The sequence below is a fragment of the Siphateles boraxobius genome, unplaced genomic scaffold, assembly GCF_051911475.1.
Source record: "Siphateles boraxobius isolate OS27281-9 unplaced genomic scaffold, OSU_SipBor_1 8, whole genome shotgun sequence".
Classification (NCBI taxonomy): domain Eukaryota; kingdom Metazoa; phylum Chordata; class Actinopteri; order Cypriniformes; family Leuciscidae; genus Siphateles; species Siphateles boraxobius.
The window spans coordinates 38,740,606-38,758,404 of NW_027509208.1; the positions used below are offsets into that span (position 1 = coordinate 38,740,606).

The window sequence follows — 17,799 nt, forward strand, 5'->3', positions numbered from 1 at the left end:
ACAACTTATCGGCTCTCTTTCAGTTTCTTCTAACAACCGGATAATTCAAAATATTTATTTACTAAATGCGGTTTAATGTCATGTGAAACGTGGGAGGCGACTTCCGAGCGTGAATGAATGTAAAATTAACCTGACGAGAAGTCATTTTCACCGATTGGCTGATCGGTGTCTTTTCTCAGCTGGGTTTTTTTTTTTCAGTTTATGTGACGTCACGCACATCGATCCGCTAACACATGGAATATGAATATGACAGAGAGAATATGAACGCATGAATGTTACTGTGTTTGTCCTTCACTCTTCTGTAAACACGATGAGCTGAACGGAGCTTTACTGGAGGTGAGGGAGATGTTATTAATACTGTAATCTAATTCATTCTGTTTATGTGTGTAATATATCACCCTAAATCAAGTTATTGATGTTTTGAGATGTTTTATGAAACTAAAATTGTGATGTTGACATTCTTAAGTGATGTCTGTAAACATTGTTTTCGTATTCACTCTAATTACATAACTGATATAATGACAGCTGTTGATGAGTCATTATTTTCCTTTACACTTAAATTCAGAGCTGATATTTTATCACATTTATTACTGTACTGATGGCTCATATCTGCTACAAGATATGATAACAAGCTACAATATAATTGAATAACATTAAAAGAAATTATTCTATTATATATAGCCTATGTATTAAATAATAAACAAGTAGCCTATAAATAAATAATAAAATCATAGCTAATTGTATATTATAATTATAAAATAGTGTTATAATATTACTATAATGCTTGATGCTGTGTTTTTGTTATCTTCTTGTACAGCGACCTTGAGCTTGGGAAAGGCGCTTTATAGATACAACATATAATTATTATTAAAATACAGAGGTGAAAAGTCAAGGGGTCAGAAAGTAAAAGTCCTGCCATATGTTTATTCCAGCCATGAACTGATTTCACTAATTAGTTCTATCTCCTGGATGAAAAACTGTGCTAATTAACAAATCCAGATGATTGGAACAAAAATACTGAAGAGGACTTTTATTTTCTGAACCTGGACTTTACACTGTTAAAATATAATTCAGTAATATGAAATTCTTGAATATAAATAACTGTTCTGTGCTGCTGAGGAGATTATAAGACAGATCATACTCTCTCTCCTTGTCTCTCTCTGTCCTCTGAGTCTGACCTTTGCGCATATGAAGGATAATTTTGAGTAATGTGGCGAATTCTCATCCTTGGGCTCAAATGTTTCACCTCTGGATTGACTCCACTTAGAGCTTCAGTGAGAAACTGATGGCTTTAAGGTCCTCTTCTTCTCTGTATATATCCGGAATAATCTGTTCTTTTAACTCAGCTGGCATGTCTGGGGCTGACATTATTCACTTATGGAGGAATATGAAACCAGGAGAAGTACAGCAGCGATAATCACACTGAGACTGTGTGTCTACAGAACATATTCTGACATCTGATCCTCCTGTGGTGTTTGACAGACATATGTTCATTATTAGTGTCTGTAAGTGTGTATGTTTGTTACACAACATGTTTGTTGGTTGTGATGGCGCAGTGGATAAGACACATGCCTTTGGTGTGAGAGACCCGGGTTCGGTTTATAATACGTATGATTTGATTAAATTAGGGCTTGTTTTGTTTGTTTTATATAGAGGGTTTGGTTATTCAGACCAATAAGAGACTATTAACTACAATTCTTCCTTTTTATTATACAAATGTGTCATTACATGTCTACAAATTTATAAAATTGATTCGGGATCAGGTAAAAATCATATAGACTGGGGCTGGGCAACTCTGGCCCTCCGAATCCACTGTCCTTTAGCTTCAACCATAAACAAACTCACCCGAACATGCTAATTAAGGCCTTCACTATTAGTGGGAAGCTACAGGCAGGTGAGCTTCACCATGGTTGAAACTCTGCAGGAAAGTGTATTTCGAGGGCCAGAGTTTGCCCAGCCTTGATATAGACTTGAACCCTATAGTTAATGGCTTCACAGAGATCATTGAAATTTCAAAAACATTTCAAATGACGTAATGAAGCTTCATTTCCTGAAATTGCATCACTTTGGCAGTTTGACAGGCGCTCCGAATCACTGGTTTAGAAAAAGATGATTCACAAAGGTTTCGAAAACACCCATGACTACAAATTTTTTTTAGAGCATTGCTATGTGATTGCTAGGATGTTTTGGGTGGTTGCATACTGGTTCATGGGAAAAACGTCCACCTTAAATGTCTATGATATTCTGTTCTCTTCTTCAATGTAATTCTGAAAGTACTTTAATATAAGAAAAATGCACACTTCAAAGAGTGACATGATGAATTGGACTTATACTGTTATTCCACATTAACTGGACAGATACTGTTCTTCCACATTTTCCAGAAATGTAAATTACTCTAACTTTTTATTTTTAAGATTGACACTGAAAAAATCTTATCTCATTAGAATTGGGAAGCTTTTGTTGTCTATCTTCAAGTAAAAAAATAAAAATAATATAATGTTCACAGCCCAAATTAAAAAAAAGTTATTATTCAAAATTTGAAAATATGCACTTATATGGTTCTTCGTCTCAAGGCCTCATATAATGACCATACTTGTACAGGTTCCATTAATGACATTTCTCCTCCTTTCTCCATATAGACTCAGACCATGAATTACGTGGGTCAGTTGGCAGGCCAGGTGTTCGTGCAGGTGAAGGAACTCTACAGGGGTCTGAATCCCGCCACGCTGTCCGGCTGCATTGATGTCATCGTTGTCCGACAGCCGGATGGAGCTCTTATCTGCTCTCCATTTCACGTGCGCTTTGGAAAGATGGGTGTCCTGAGATCACGAGAGAAAGTGGTGAGTGGTACCAGGATACATTTAAGATAACAAGGATATGTTGTCTGACCTCCCTATGATATCTGGTTGGTCCATAATGTGCTGTCTAATCTTCTCTCTTTCTGTCAATCAGGTGGACATTGAGATCAATGGGGAACCTGTGAATTTGCACATGAAGTTAGGCGAGAATGGAGAAGCGTTTTTTGTCAAGGAGATGAAAGACAATCAGGTGCAGAACAACAGAGAAACATGCAAACCCTCACCGTTTGCTCACCAATATTCAAGCTCGTTTCCTTTTTAAAGCTTTGGTCACACTAGACATTGTGATCATTCACTTTTATTCATAGTGAGCGCCGGAGACCAGAAAATGCAAGCTCAAGTTTGGTGACCTTTGACCTGTGAATTCACATAGAGCAGAGATATTTGATGAGTAGAAGATCTATCAGAGAACCATAAACATAAAGCTGCATGGTTTTCAGTGCTGTAGGCTCTGAAGTCGTTTTGCATGACCATGCTGTGATCTTAATCCAGCTTTCTAGAACTGAACTGCATTCCGGAACAGATCAGAGGAGTGATTCTAGAACAGAAAAGGAACACTTTTAGAATTTAGAATACTTTTAGAAGTAAAATTCTAAAAAGTAACTGAACAGTTCTAGAACAGTACAATGATTTTAGAACGAAGCATTATTATAGAATAGAAGAGTGTTTTGGAACAGAATAGTATTGTGGAACAGATTAGTGTTCTGAATGGGACCATATCGAAAGAAATACAGGACGTTAATATAGGAAGTGCGGTGAGAATACTGTAAATGTGACACTTGTTTTTGAGAATCAGAATTTGTGGTTCTGAGATCAGCTGAGGGAACATCCTGTTTTTATGCCCACAATCTTATTTTCATCATTATTGTTCTCATCTAATACTTCTGATTATTACACTGCACACTTCACATTTAACAATATTATGTGACCTCATTCAGAGCCAAAACAAATGTATTATTGAAGTCTATTGACAGCTCACAGTACACACTTGTTTGATCAGATCTCAGATTAACTTTTCTGATGATTCCCTACAGGAAATGATTCCTTCTTACCTGGCCACATCTCCCATTCCGTCCGACGGGGGTTTTCTGATGGGCTCCTGCACTGAGAATGGAATGATTAAGAAGAGAAGAAAGAGGAGAAGGAAGTGCAGGTTGGAGGATGTGAAGAGGGAGGAGAGTGTGGCGTTCTCAGAGGAGGAACTGTTCAACATCGACATCAATGACAGCGAGCAGCCCGGTCCGAACAGGTCGGCTGATCTTTTTAAGCCTTTTTAGAGCAAATACATAAATCTCAAAATGAAGTAGTCCCTATTTTATGAATACCAACACAGGTATCTAATGTATGTTTCTATGTGTGTAGAGACCTGCCGAATGGAGGTTCATCCACTGGGAACAAGCAAAACACAACTTATGCTTGCTCAGATGGAGAGTGGACTCCTGTTCACAGGTAAAGCCCAAACACACACACTAAAATTGAGTTTTAAATCCCTCAAGTTAATTTAGGCATCACAACATTATAATAAATAAAATGTTTTGTTCGAGATTACATTTAACAGTGTTATTAAATTATTAGTGCTAAAAATATATTTATAATATTGGCAGACTAAAAATAATTAAAAAGTCTATTAAATGTAAAAAAATTCGGGCATCATATATAAAAAATATATGCACTATAAACATGCAAAAGTTTGGTGTCTGTACGACTTTTATTTTTATTTTTATTCTTTTTTTTTGAAAGGATGCATTAAATTGATTAAAAGTGTCTGTTAAGACATTTATAATAGTTAATTATAATATAATAATTAAAAAAAGATTTCTATACAAAATAAATACTTTTGAACTGTCTATTCATCAAAGAATCCTGAAAAAACGTATCACTGTTTCCACAAAAAATTACTCAGCACAATTGTTTTCAACATTAATAATAATCACAAATGTTTCTTGAGCAGCAAATCAGCATATTAGAATGATTTCTAATATAAATGTATTAATATAAAGGAAGAGCCCGAACACAGAGACTCGCTCACACACCCTTATTCACAATTATAATTCGTAACATTTACATAGCGCTTTTCTCGGCACTCAAAGCTCTTTACATGGAAGGGGGAATCTCCTCAACCACCACCAATAATTCTAATAATTAACAATGAATTATAAAAATATTGCAAAATAACCTGTCAGTGCTCTTTTTTTTAAATCTTTATTTGCATAGTATTGATGAGTTTTGCATATACGTAAAATGTATGTAAAACTCTAGTTTGTGCAGTAAAGGTTATTATGTCCTCTCTTTTTCTCTCCAGTCCTAATGTGTCTCGTCCCTGCACCCCTAAGAGTGACTCTGAACTGCTGTGTAAAGGTCAGCAGGAGGATCCGGACATGTTTTGGTCCTGGGGGGAGTTACCACAAGTTGCCAAGGTCAGAATTATCCTAAAATCCAATTCACTGACACATTAACCCAACTAACAACAACTATACCGTCAATGTTATTCGAAAGACCCCTCATTTATTAAACTCATACTTACCTCATAATAAAAATGTATTTACAGCCATCGTTTCTGTCAGCGAAACCAAACGTCCTGCCTGCGTGTCCACTGTCAATCCCAGTCTCTGACAACACACATTTCAGAGTCATCCCTGTGACTGCCGCCCATTATCATGACAGCAACAGGACATTACATGCTGATGGCCAATCAAACAGAGCGAAAGAGTTTGAAAAGCAGGATGTGACACCGGCAGCTTGCGTGATATCTGAGGTTGAGGAGGGAGGAGCAAATACTGGACCCCGCCCACAAAATAAGACTAATAGAAAAAGTTATTTACTGCATAATTTTGGGGTTAAAAATAGCCTTGTTTTTGTGTATTACTTAATTTATGGTGTTTTGTGTGTACTCATGCAGATAAGAAAAGTCGCCACCTGGGTTCTGATGGTGTGTATTTGGATGATATAAAGGATTTGGAGCCGGAGGTGGCGGCACTTTACTTCCCTAAAAGGTGTGTCATCCTAATTTCACCTCTCTATAAGGCTGTATGATCCCTGTAAAGCCTGACATATGAAGTAATCTATTTTTTAAATGGAACAGTATGGAACCTTTAGACAAAATATTAAAAAAAGTTTTGAGTATCAAATTTGATGCATCAGGCTTTTATAGCTCACATATTATGATGGAATTATAATATGTAGCTCATACTCAAGGAGGAACATTCTATTCAGAGGCCCAATATGAGAAAAAACTTATTTAAAACTTAAAAAACATATTTTTATGGCCAAAAAGTAAGATGAAATTTGGATAGCTTGTAATGTAATTCAGTGAGATCTTTATAACTGTATAGAGTTGCATATACATATCAGCTGTTATTCTATATCTCCTAATAATGTCTTAGTAAGATGATATTTATATGCTTAGTTTTATGATCAAAGTTATGTTTTTATTGTAGGTGGGCAAAACATAATGCAATGCAACACAATGATGATTGAGAGAGTGATAGAGTATGATAGAGTCGGCTTTATCAGATATTTGTATGCTAGAAAGACTAAGACTGCTTATATCATCAATGAAACATTGTATTGCTTGTTTTTGTGTTTTCTCAGTGGTTCAGAGCGTTCCGGTGTCCGCAGTGTGACCGTGTCTCCTCAGTCTATGTGCAGCTCAGGAGCAGACAGCGGACTGGACAGTTACGACCTTCCCACGATGGCCATCTCTCTCTGTGGAGGCCTCACAGAAAACAGAGAGATCACTAAAGGTGCACAGACTCGCTCACAAACAGCACTGCACATTAATTATGTAGAACAGGAGTCAGGACTACTTGCTTGAAATGCATTCATTAAGCATTCAGGACTGCATTTGCGTACGTGCGTAGAGTATCTTTCTGGCCTTTCTCAAACTAATACATATTTATACATTCCTATTGATTTACTGACCTCTCTCTCTCTCTCTCTCTCTCTCTCTCATTCAGAGCATTTCCAGCAGAAGTCTGTGTCTTTTCAGCAGTTTGCTGATAATCCATCCATCATTGATGACCCTAATCTGGTGGTGAAGATCGGCTCTAAGTGAGGTTCACATTACTCTAATCGATTCTCATCTCATTTGTCTTGGACTGAAATAACAGCTGCTATTTTTGCAGGTATTATAACTGGAGCACTGCTGCTCCTATTATGCTGGCTATGCAAGCCTTCCAGAAACCATTGCCTAAGGTACACACACAAATAGACACTATATAGAGTCTCTCTTTCTCCAGAAACATTTGGAAGTCCGATTCATTTTAGCAAATTAATTAATTTAGATGTTTTTTTTCAGTGAACCTGTTCGAACAACTGATTCGCTGATTAATTTGACTCACTCAATAGTTCTCCCAGAAGTCCCTGTGCAGCATTTTATGACTTTTTTTGTATTGAAATAAATATTTAGTTAATACTGGTATCACTTATATAAATTATTTAATCACATATAAAATTATCAAGGATACAGATAAACTGATTATTTTAATGCAATAATATTAAATATATTAATATTCACTTTGAGATTTTTATAAAAAAAAGAACACAAAAAAAAGCCATGACATGATTTTTAAAATTATTTTGATATTTTCCAAATATTAAAAATGTGGGAAATGAACATGCACTATTAAATATCTAATATTGCCCGATAACGTATATAAAAATAAAGTAAAAGATAAAAATATTAAGCCGCACAAGTTTTCAACGTTGATAATAAGAAATGTTTCTTGAGCAGCAAATCAGCAAATTAGAATGATTTCTGAAGGATCATGTGATGTTTTTACAGTATTTTTGATCAAATGAATGCAGCATTGGCGAGCACAAGATACTTCTTTCAAAAACATTTAAAAATCTTACCAACCCCAAACCTTTGAATAGTATATTGCAACTGCAAATGACGCTTGTAGTTTGATAATCACATATGTAAGATGACTCGCAATGACGCTATTATCAATTTTTACCATCTGTTCTCTTGTCCTGTGTATCACTTCCCTCTGTGTGTGTGTGTGTGTGTGTGTGTGTGTGTGTGTGTGTGTGTGTGTGTGTGTGTGTGTGTTTTAGTTTGCAGGGCTCAGTCATGTGTGTTCTGGGCTGGAGTTTGTTTTCTGTCACCTGCTTAATTTCTTTAGTTCCTTAGTTCGTTGCACTAGTTTTTATCAATCATCTTCTCTGCATGCGAGTCCAGCATGTGTTTGAGTCTTTGTGCCTTCAGTTTCTGAGAGCTTATTTTGACTTTTTCAGTTGTTTAGCGTTACGCTTGTGTGCATGTCCCTCACAGGGCACCGTAGAGAGACTTATGAAGGAGAAGATGCCCAGAAACCGAGGAAGATGGTGGTTTTCATGGCGAGGAAGAACAAACAGTGCCAAACCGGTATTCAGTCAAATTTGTACACACATCATCACCATGGGGTTTGTTTCAAATGATGAACTGGATGTTGACTTCCAGTTTTGTGACTTTTGCTCATGTCTTTGTGTTTGCAGGATTCAGTCTCAAGCGGTTCAGCCTGTGCTGCGGGAGACGAGACCATCAAGAACAGGTTCAGATCTGATGGATCCATCATACGATTTCATCTGAAATTATATTGCAGTCTGTAATTATTCATACGTTTAACCAAGTGTTTGTTGACAGACGGAAAGACGAGACCTCTTCCAGCGATGAAGATCACTTATCTGCCAAACAAACCCCTGTACCTGTTCACACAGACTCCGTCCCCACTGGAGGAGGCGTGTCCTATCAGAAAACTCTCCGCCTTTCTTCAGAACAACTCGTAAGATTAATGAATTTAATTAAAGGGATAGTTCTACAAAAAAAGAAAAATCTTTCATAATTTACTCTCAAACTCATGCCATCCCGATGTATATGACTTTCTTTCTTCGGATATACACAAACAAATATTTTTAGGAAAATAATCAGTCTCTGTGAGTCCAAAATAATACAAGTGAATGGGTGCTGCTCAGATGAAGCTTGAAAAACCACACACAGTGATTGTGAGGGTAATCCATCACTTTTGACTATTGACTATTGTCATACGATGCGTTGTGATGCGTGACATGAAGTTTGCAAAAGAAGTAACGTGATTTATAGTTAAACAAGTTAAAAAATATAAGTATTTTTCTTACACACACCTATCATTTCATCCACTGGGGTCGTATGGTTTACTGTCATGATTGCTGTATGTAGTTTTTCAAACTTCAACCGAACAGCACCCCTTCACTAGCATTATATAGACTCACAGAGACTGATTATTTTCCTAAAAATTGGAAGAAAGTAAGTCGTATTCATTGGGGAGTGTGAGTAAATGATGAAACAATTTTTTTAGGTGAACTATCCCTTTAAGAAACAAACTAACATTATATGCGGACTTCAGGTGAAAAAGATATTAATATGATTATTTATTTTATAATTTAATAAGATTTTTACGAGCTCAAAATGAGTGTTTAGAATGAATGAATTATCTTTTGGAGATTTGAACAGATTTAATGCCACACTAAATACTACTAAAAAACGATTAAATTTGAGTCCAAAACAGTAATAAACAGCAGTATCTTGCAATAAAACAGAAGACTTGGAATTGCATGCAGAATTTGAATCAGTGACTCATTCGAATGAACCAATTCATTAGAAGGAATCAGACTTTTCAAAACTACATATGAGAAAAGGGCAGTTTAGAAGATGGTGAATTGCACACACTCACACCCCAACACTGATTGTGACAGAGTGTGTTTGTCTGCGCTAGGTCAGTCTGCAGCTAAAGGACGGTCTTAATGACGTGGTGTTCAGCGTGACGACTCAGTATCAGGGCACATGCCGCTGTGAGGGAACCATCTACCTGTGGAACTGGGATGATAAAATCATTATCTCAGACATCGATGGCACAATCACCAGGTGCATAATCATGAACAATCGTAATCTTACACAATAATACATCAAATCGCTTCACGTTAATGTTCTTCTTTCTTAGGTCAGATAAGTTGGGACATATTTTGCCCACACTGGGTAAAGACTGGACCCATCAGGGCATCGCACGTCTGTATCATAACGTCAGCCAGTAAGAGACCACAACTGTTTCTCTGATTCTCTGCTATATCATCAGGATGAATATTAAAATATTTGTGTGTTTTACAGGAATGGTTATAAGTTTCTGTATTGCTCAGCGAGGGCGATCGGTATGGCTAACATGACACGGGGTTACCTGCACTGGGTCAATGAGAGAGGAACCATGTTACCACAGGGACCTGTTTTACTGAGTCCCAGCAGCCTGTTTTCAGCCCTGCACAGGTGATTACACACACTCACACACATTATATATCTGAAGACATCTCATTGACTTCTTTTGCTTTTACATTAAAGGGACATTTGTGTAGGAATTTCTCCCATCTAGCGGTGAAATTGTATTTTGCATTCAAACAAATTGTGCTCTCCAGCGCCTCGCTTTTTCAAATGCGTGTTGCATCTACAGTAGCTGTTATGTACCAAAAAGCTACGACAGGATGCCTTCTAATAGCACTTCGTCGAGTTTTCCTTCGGGTGAACAGGTTTGTTATTTCAAACAAACTGCAACTTGACACAATGAACAAACGAATGTTACAGTATGAATAATAACAGTGCAATGCAGCCTTTTAAACTTGCCGAGGCCGTGAAGCGCCTCTCACCGCTCTGCTCCTCCGTTTCTGCTGCTTTCAGTCACGTGACGCTGGCTCTGAACGAAAACGCGCTGTGGAAACGCGTTGGCCTAGTACTTTTTGACCCTCTCTGCTATTATAGTTTTTCAAGATGGCGGAACGACATGGAAGCCTCCGTGGACCTACCCGTCACATGTATATAAAGATAATAAATTATTCGTTTACGAGGATAAGTCAAACAATTGGCAGAGGTATTTGTACACCATTGAGGACATATTTATGAAGAAAAATATCGATTTTAGATAATGAAATACCTAAAAAAACTACACATTGGCCCTTTAAGCTTATTCCATCTTTATGTATTCGATTAAAACACACTTAAACTAAAAACACTTAAAAGTAAAATTCTTCATTTACAGGGTTCCCACGGTTGCTTAGAAGTCTTAAAATGTCTTAAATTCAGTTTTATCAAATGTATGGTCATAAACAGTCTTAAATATCTTAAATTGTATAAAAAATGTTTTTTAATTTTGGGGATAGAAAAACAAGATCACGACATGGCCTTATATGATTATTAAACTTCAAAAGGCAATGATTTAAATAAATAAGTTTCAGGTTTGTATTTATTTATATAGCACATTTAAAAACAGCAAACAGTGTTGACCAAAAGTGCTTAACAATACACAAGATAAAGAACAACGACAAACCACACATTCATGACAGAAGCTCACAATGAATTAAATAAATAAATGGGAGCGCAGCTCGTTCAAAGTCACTGTCACACGGTAACGTTACTGTTCTAGGTTCAGAGCAGTTTGCAATCAATGAATACAGTTCATTCTTTGCTTATGATCTATTGTCGATGAATTATGAAAACGTTAATTTATGGTTGTAATATGTTGTAGATGTTTGTAAGAGTGCATATTTCGGCTGCGTCTGAACTTTGGTAGCTGACTTGACTTGTTCCCTCGCTGCCTTATCAGGCAATGATTGATCAGGCAAGCGTTTACGCACAAAGTTACCTCACGATACTAACTTCAGCTGGAAGTAGTAAACTTAAGCATATACATTTCAAAATAAAAGGGTCCCTGTGTATTTTGGGCATATTTATAATCAAAAGTAAGGGATTATGCACAAAATATTATTTCTGGATATTATCAGTATTTTGGTTACACAATACACTGGATCTTGCATTTAACACATTCAACATATATATTTGACTAGTATTGGCAAAATAATCTTTCTTTAATGCCTTTCTATGAACGCGTTATAATTATATCAGCAACATTCAATATCAATCATTTATATGTATGGATATAATTGTACATAAACTAGTTTCAATGCATGTATAAATTGAAGAAGATTGCAGTTACCCTGTTTCTGTGTTATTTTAGTTTTTATTTTAGTTTTATTACAATTTTATTTTGAATTAGCTTTTTTTTTCATGGTCATTTTAGTTAACTTTTTAGCCATTTTGTTTTTGATTAGTTTTTGTTTTTTTAGTTTTAAAAAAAAACATGGCTATTTAGCTATAATTTAATTTTATTTCAGTTTTAGTTAGTTTTATTCTTTATTAATTTCAAAGTTCATAATTTTAGTTTCAACCTAAACTTATTTTAGTTTATTGACAAGGAAACATTTCTAATTTAAATTTTTTAAATAAAATTTATATTATATTTTATTTCAGCTTTACGTCTATTAACCGAAATGAATTTTAATAGTTTTAATTGTAGTTAATGATAATAACCTCAGCTTGTTTAATAAAGCATAAGAACCTGCGATGAAATTGTATGGATTTGTTCTGCATGGACATACAGTATTGATAATATTTATGCTGGTCTGAAACCCAAACCCAAATAAAGGACCTCTGCATAACAACTGCATAACACTGCAGGGTGTCTGAAATGTTCCTCTCAACAAAAACATATGCACATACACACTCTCTCTTTCTGCTTTTCAGGGAGGTGATTGAGAAGAGGCCGGAGAAGTTCAAGGTGGCGTGCTTGACAGATATTAGGAATCTGTTCCTCCCAAACACAGAGCCCTTCTACGCGGCGTTCGGGAACAGACACACCGTGAGTGAGCACGAGAGATGACGATTTGCAAGAAATTAGCAATAAATTGGTTCATTGGTCATCATATCAGCCATAATAAACATAATTATTAGCTAACTTATCAGTCAAAATGGTTTGCATACCTAATAAAGATGTCTGTACGTGATCTGTGACGTGTAGTTTTGTAATCTGTGTTTTGTAATGTGTCTGCAGGATGTGTTTTCCTATAAGGAGGTGGGTGTTCCCTTAAACAGAATCTTCACTGTCAATCCTAAAGGAGAACTGATCCAGGAACATGCCAAGACCAACATCTCATCGTGAGTACACACTACTGACCAGTGTTTGGGGAGGCTCCTTTAAAACTGTTGTGTCAAGATACAAGCTACTCATGAAAAAAATGAAAAAGTTATCTATACTAGAAGCTACTAACAAAAAGTAGTAAACTGTCTCGCTGGGGAGGGAATGCTGATGTTATAGCTTTTTATACTTGGCACAGGGGATCCCAGAGGTTTTTGTCAGCTCAACCCCTTAGACGTAAAATATTTACTTAAAGAACGCCTGAGATTTTAAGTTAAGTTTCAATTTGTCACACATTTGGATATTCGCAATTCTTTGATGATGGTCACATGACATGCTGATAATGGTCACATGACATTCAAGTAAGCATAAACTATTTAATCTTGTTTTGTCATTTTTTATTGTCATCCTGATTGTTTTATTGACAGGATTTGTCATCCTGTTTTATTTTTAAAAATATTTAAATTAAATTATTATTAGTAGTTTTTAACTAATTAAAACAATTATATGTTATTAAAAAAACTGTTGCAAGTTGTACTGCAAAGTAAAAATTTATATTTTATAATAATTATAACAATAACTTTATTTTACACTACAAGTTACAATACTAAAGTTTACGTCTTTACTTTCAAATGTTTATGAATACTTGTGAAGTGATGTAAAGTTACTGTAATTAATTACGATATTTCAACTTCTCGTAGAGATCGCAATTACAACTTGTTAGCTGGGAATTTTCCGAAAACTCCGACTTTTACCACCTGACCTCTGCAGATTCGTTTAGGCGTTGATAGTGTTGTCATATAAACGCATAACAGCACAGAGTAAAACGTCACGCGTTGTCATCGTGAAATTACAGTAATTACGAAATGGCGTGAACACAGCATAAAATCCTGTCCACAAAAATGTTGGAAATTATGCAAATATAAATGCATTGCATTGCCAGAAAATAAATCAGTGAAATGTTATTTGAAATGGTTCATTTACAGTAAATAAAGCACCCAAACAAACCAATTCACTAAAAAGAATCAATGCTTGATATGAGAGAGAGCGCTTAAAGGCCATGTTGCAGGTTAACCACCACTGTCGATTAATGGGTGCATAAATCACTCAAGATATGTATATCATTTTTAAAATGTCTCAAAAATGGTCTTAAAGACCAGCTTTTTTACGTTTTTGGTAGTAATTTTTTTACCTAATTTGGTGATGACGTCACGTTGGGGAGAAGTGGAGGAAAGGTAGCCTCAGTCTGGTATATGGCGACTGACTGGGATGAGGAAGAGGTGGCAAGAGCCAACATGTATGATGGCCCGCAGCCGTATAATTTTGAACCTGCCAGACGTGAGAGGGCAAATGAGGAATTGCCAAGAACTGATGGCCGTTAAAGCCAATTAAATGCATGGTCCGAGGAGAATGAGTGGAGAGTTGGTGAAGTGTCCTGGTGGGTTGCTATCATTTAGAAACGCAGCAATGAGCACTGGAGCTAGTCTACGAGCAGCAGTGCACAATAACGACACATATTTTTTTTACTGTCATTGAATAGCACCGAGTGAAAAATCTGTCTTTTTATCTAGTGGCAGTGATTATGACGTTAGTTCAGATAAGTACCGGTAACCTTTGTCATAGTGTCGTAGTACTGGTAAACTTTGTCTTTGTCATCTAGAAATAGAAGGCATCATGCTAGCTATGGGCGTGGTGTGTTCACACCGAACGCAAATTTAATTATTTGCGCGAGTAGATTACATACAAAGTCAATGCAAAGACGCGAATAGACGCATCATTCGCGTCGGGCGTCGCGAATGACGCGAATTGGGCGACGCGTTTGCCGCGAACGTCTTCCACGCAAGTTGAAAAATTTGAACTCGAGCGAATGTTCAAGCGTCTAACTAGACACGTATGACGCTCTATTCGCGTTCGGTGTGAACACACCATAAGCGTTTATCTCTTCCTCCGTTGAAAAAGTGAAAGAGAAAAGTGAAAGTGACACGTGATGGCCAAGTATGGTAACCCATACTTGGAATTTGACCTCTGCATTTAACCCATCCAAGTAAGTGCACAAACATTAGGAGCCAAGTAGTGGGTAGTGAACACACACACACTGCAAACGTGGATACAAACACCCGGAGCAGCGGGCAGCCTTGAGTGGCGCCCGGGGAGCGATTGGGGGTTAGGTGCCTTGCTCAAGGACACCTCAGTCCTATTCCTGCCGGTACTGGAATCGAACCAGCAACCTTTGGGTCACCAGTCCAACTCTGTTACCATTAGGCCATGACTGCCCCCAGTCATGGTCGCACGTCAGAGGCGCCCGCGCCATTGGATGTGCAGTTGCCGCATATACTAGCCTATCTATCTATATCTATATATATCTGTCTGTCTATCTATATATCTAGTTTATATATCTATCTATATCTATGTATTTATCTATTTAATTTATCTATAATCTGCCATCTGAATAATCTCGCCTACTACTCGTGTTGCAAATGTTGTTGCAAACGTAGCCGCCGCGTGTCTGTCGCTGTGTTTGGCAGGTGCTTGTGTGGGCGGTATAGAGAGAGATAGGCAGACAGCCAGATAGCATAACGTTAGCATAGATAGCTAGCAGCTAGATAGACAAATAGATAGAAATATATAGTAGGTAGATTGACAACGTAGAGTTGGTCGCACGTCAGAGGCGCCCGCGCCATTGGATGTGCAGTTGCCGCATATACTAGCCTATCTATCTATATCTATATATATCTGTCTGTCTATCTATATATCTAGTCTATATATCTATCTATGTATTTATCTATTTAATTTATCTATAATCTGCCATCTGAATAATCTCGTCTAATACTCGTCTCTCTAGTGACTCTCAATGCTCTCAAGGCGGTCTTTGTTAAATTCTCTCCCCAAGGTGACGTAATGCAATGCATTGTGGGGGAAAGGAGAATCGTTGCAAACCGCTGTAAGACAGTACCTACTTTTTCTTATTAGCCTATATTCCGTTTTGTGATACCCAACAACATAAAATACAATGGATAAGTGTTTAAATGTTTATTACCAACAAGCAAATTGCACAAATTCGTTGAAAAATGAACCCTGCTGCAACATGGCCGTTAAGATGAGATGTTTGATTATTACCTCAGTTTGCTGGTTTGTAGAGCTTCTAAAAACAACACTGTAGCACACACAACTCCAAAACTATTTCTAGAAAATCTACTTTGTTTTGAAAACAGCTGAACTACAGTAGTTACATTACTGATAAATGTATTTAAGACAGTTGTGTTGCTGCTTTCAGTAGTTACTCCCTCAGTTAGCACTGCTCCTGACTGTGTGTCTCTATGATTAAATGCTTTATTTGAATAAGTGTGTCAGGTCAGCTGTGGTTTACCTGTGCAGGTACGTACGTCTGGGCGAGGTGGTGGATCACGTCTTCCCGCTCCTGAAGCGCAGGGGTTCGTGTGACTTCCCCTGCAGTGACACCTTCAGCCAGTTCACCTTCTGGAGAGAACAGCTCCCTCTCGTGGACGGGCAGACAGAGGCCTCTGTCAACACCACTCGCTGAACAGCTGCACGGATCTACTCACGACATCACGCGCGGATGCTCACACAAACGGCACAGGATGCAGAAATACAGATACAACAGACACAGGCTAATAACTAAAACTGAACATACTGAAATCACTGCAAACATGAAAATCACTCGCGAAATTCATGTGTGGGTCTGGACCTCAGAAAAAAAATGCACTTTCTTTAAAGAAAAAGTATTTACATGTCATTTGTGATTTATAGTATATTGTACTAAACTTTTTTTTTACCTTTTCAGTTTTGCTTGTGATCACATGCTTTGTGTTGAAAAGCATCTGTCAATATATGATTGAAACGGAATAATGTTACATTTGCACACAATTTGAAATGTCCAGGTCACATTCACTCCAAAATCATTATTTTGCAAAAAGAAAGTAAAGAATATATATATATATAGCTAATGTATAGCATTTTGTGACAATTAACCACCTTTATTTATTTACTATAATGTTTATGGTCCAAAAACACAGTTCATTTTCTTTATGTAAAATATGACCCAGACTTTTCTTGTGAGATTGACTCTTTTATTTTCTGAGAAATAAAAAAACAGCGAGGGAGAGAATATAGGATATATTACATTTCTTTATTTTTGAATGGATATCATTGAACTCTTACGTGGTACCTTTTTGATAATGTATACTTAATAATATTTTATCTGTCTGATTATTTAAACATTCTTCTGCGGTCATATTACAGATGCATTCTGATATTCCTACCTTCATATGTTTTTAACCATAGATCTGCTGTTATATTTTCTTATGAATTAATAATCATAACATTGCTTGGGTTTCTTCCATTGTATTATGGTTTCAATGAGGTTTAAAGATGAGACAGACTCAGTTTAAATATTTGCTATATAGCATGATTCTGATGATGTAACTATGTTTTTTTAAGATAGACTCAGTTTAAATATATGCTATATATGTAGCATGATGCTGATGATATAACTGTTTTTTTTCCTTTTATTGAAAATTATTTTCAGTTATTAGTTCCAAAGTTTTTTCTTCTGAATTTCTTTCAGTGAAAGAGCAGTTGTTCCGATTCTCAGGTGATTCTTCTTTGAAGGAAAATCCATTTGTTTTCCTCTTCAATAAAATACTGCAGGAAATATACCGTGTCATTCATTATTTAATGCCTCAGTTTATTTAATTTATCGATAAATTAATATATCTGAGGTTTGAACAGTAAATGTTTATTACCTTCTAGTTTATGCAGTGCTGCAATTCTGCACCATAGTATCAGAATGAGCTAAAACCAGGTCAAAACACAGTGGCATATTTGATCCGCCAAAGTAAAAGTTTTAAAGTGTTTTATATCCCTTTTAATTCCTTTTTATAACTGTTTTAATTTGACTTGCTTTTATTTTGTGGTTATTTTAATTCATTTCTGTGTAAAGCACTTTGAAT

The 17,799-nt window shown here is 36.5% G+C and overlaps 1 protein-coding gene across 2 annotated transcripts; it reads left to right on the forward strand.

Annotated features, from left to right (window-relative positions):
- Positions 1-17,501, forward strand: lpin1b (lipin 1b). 2 transcript variants are annotated; one of them, XM_077221150.1, is made up of 20 exons: positions 1-336; positions 2,640-2,840; positions 2,953-3,048; positions 3,893-4,107; positions 4,221-4,307; positions 5,161-5,275; positions 5,407-5,671; positions 5,758-5,851; positions 6,450-6,601; positions 6,815-6,908; positions 6,983-7,052; positions 8,134-8,226; positions 8,337-8,392; positions 8,485-8,623; positions 9,593-9,741; positions 9,818-9,904; positions 9,982-10,134; positions 12,439-12,553; positions 12,746-12,849; positions 16,205-17,501. In XM_077221150.1, exons 2-20 carry the CDS (start codon positions 2,649-2,651, stop codon positions 16,368-16,370), a joined length of 2,442 nt encoding a protein of 813 aa, XP_077077265.1. In that variant the 5' UTR covers positions 1-336; positions 2,640-2,648; the 3' UTR covers positions 16,371-17,501. The 2 variants fall into 2 exon arrangements, with proteins under 2 accessions (XP_077077265.1, XP_077077266.1); XM_077221151.1 differs by lacking the exon at positions 1-336 and adding an exon at positions 1,457-1,499 and having other exon boundaries at positions 2,646-2,840.
- The last annotated feature ends 298 nt before the right edge of the window (positions 17,502-17,799 follow it).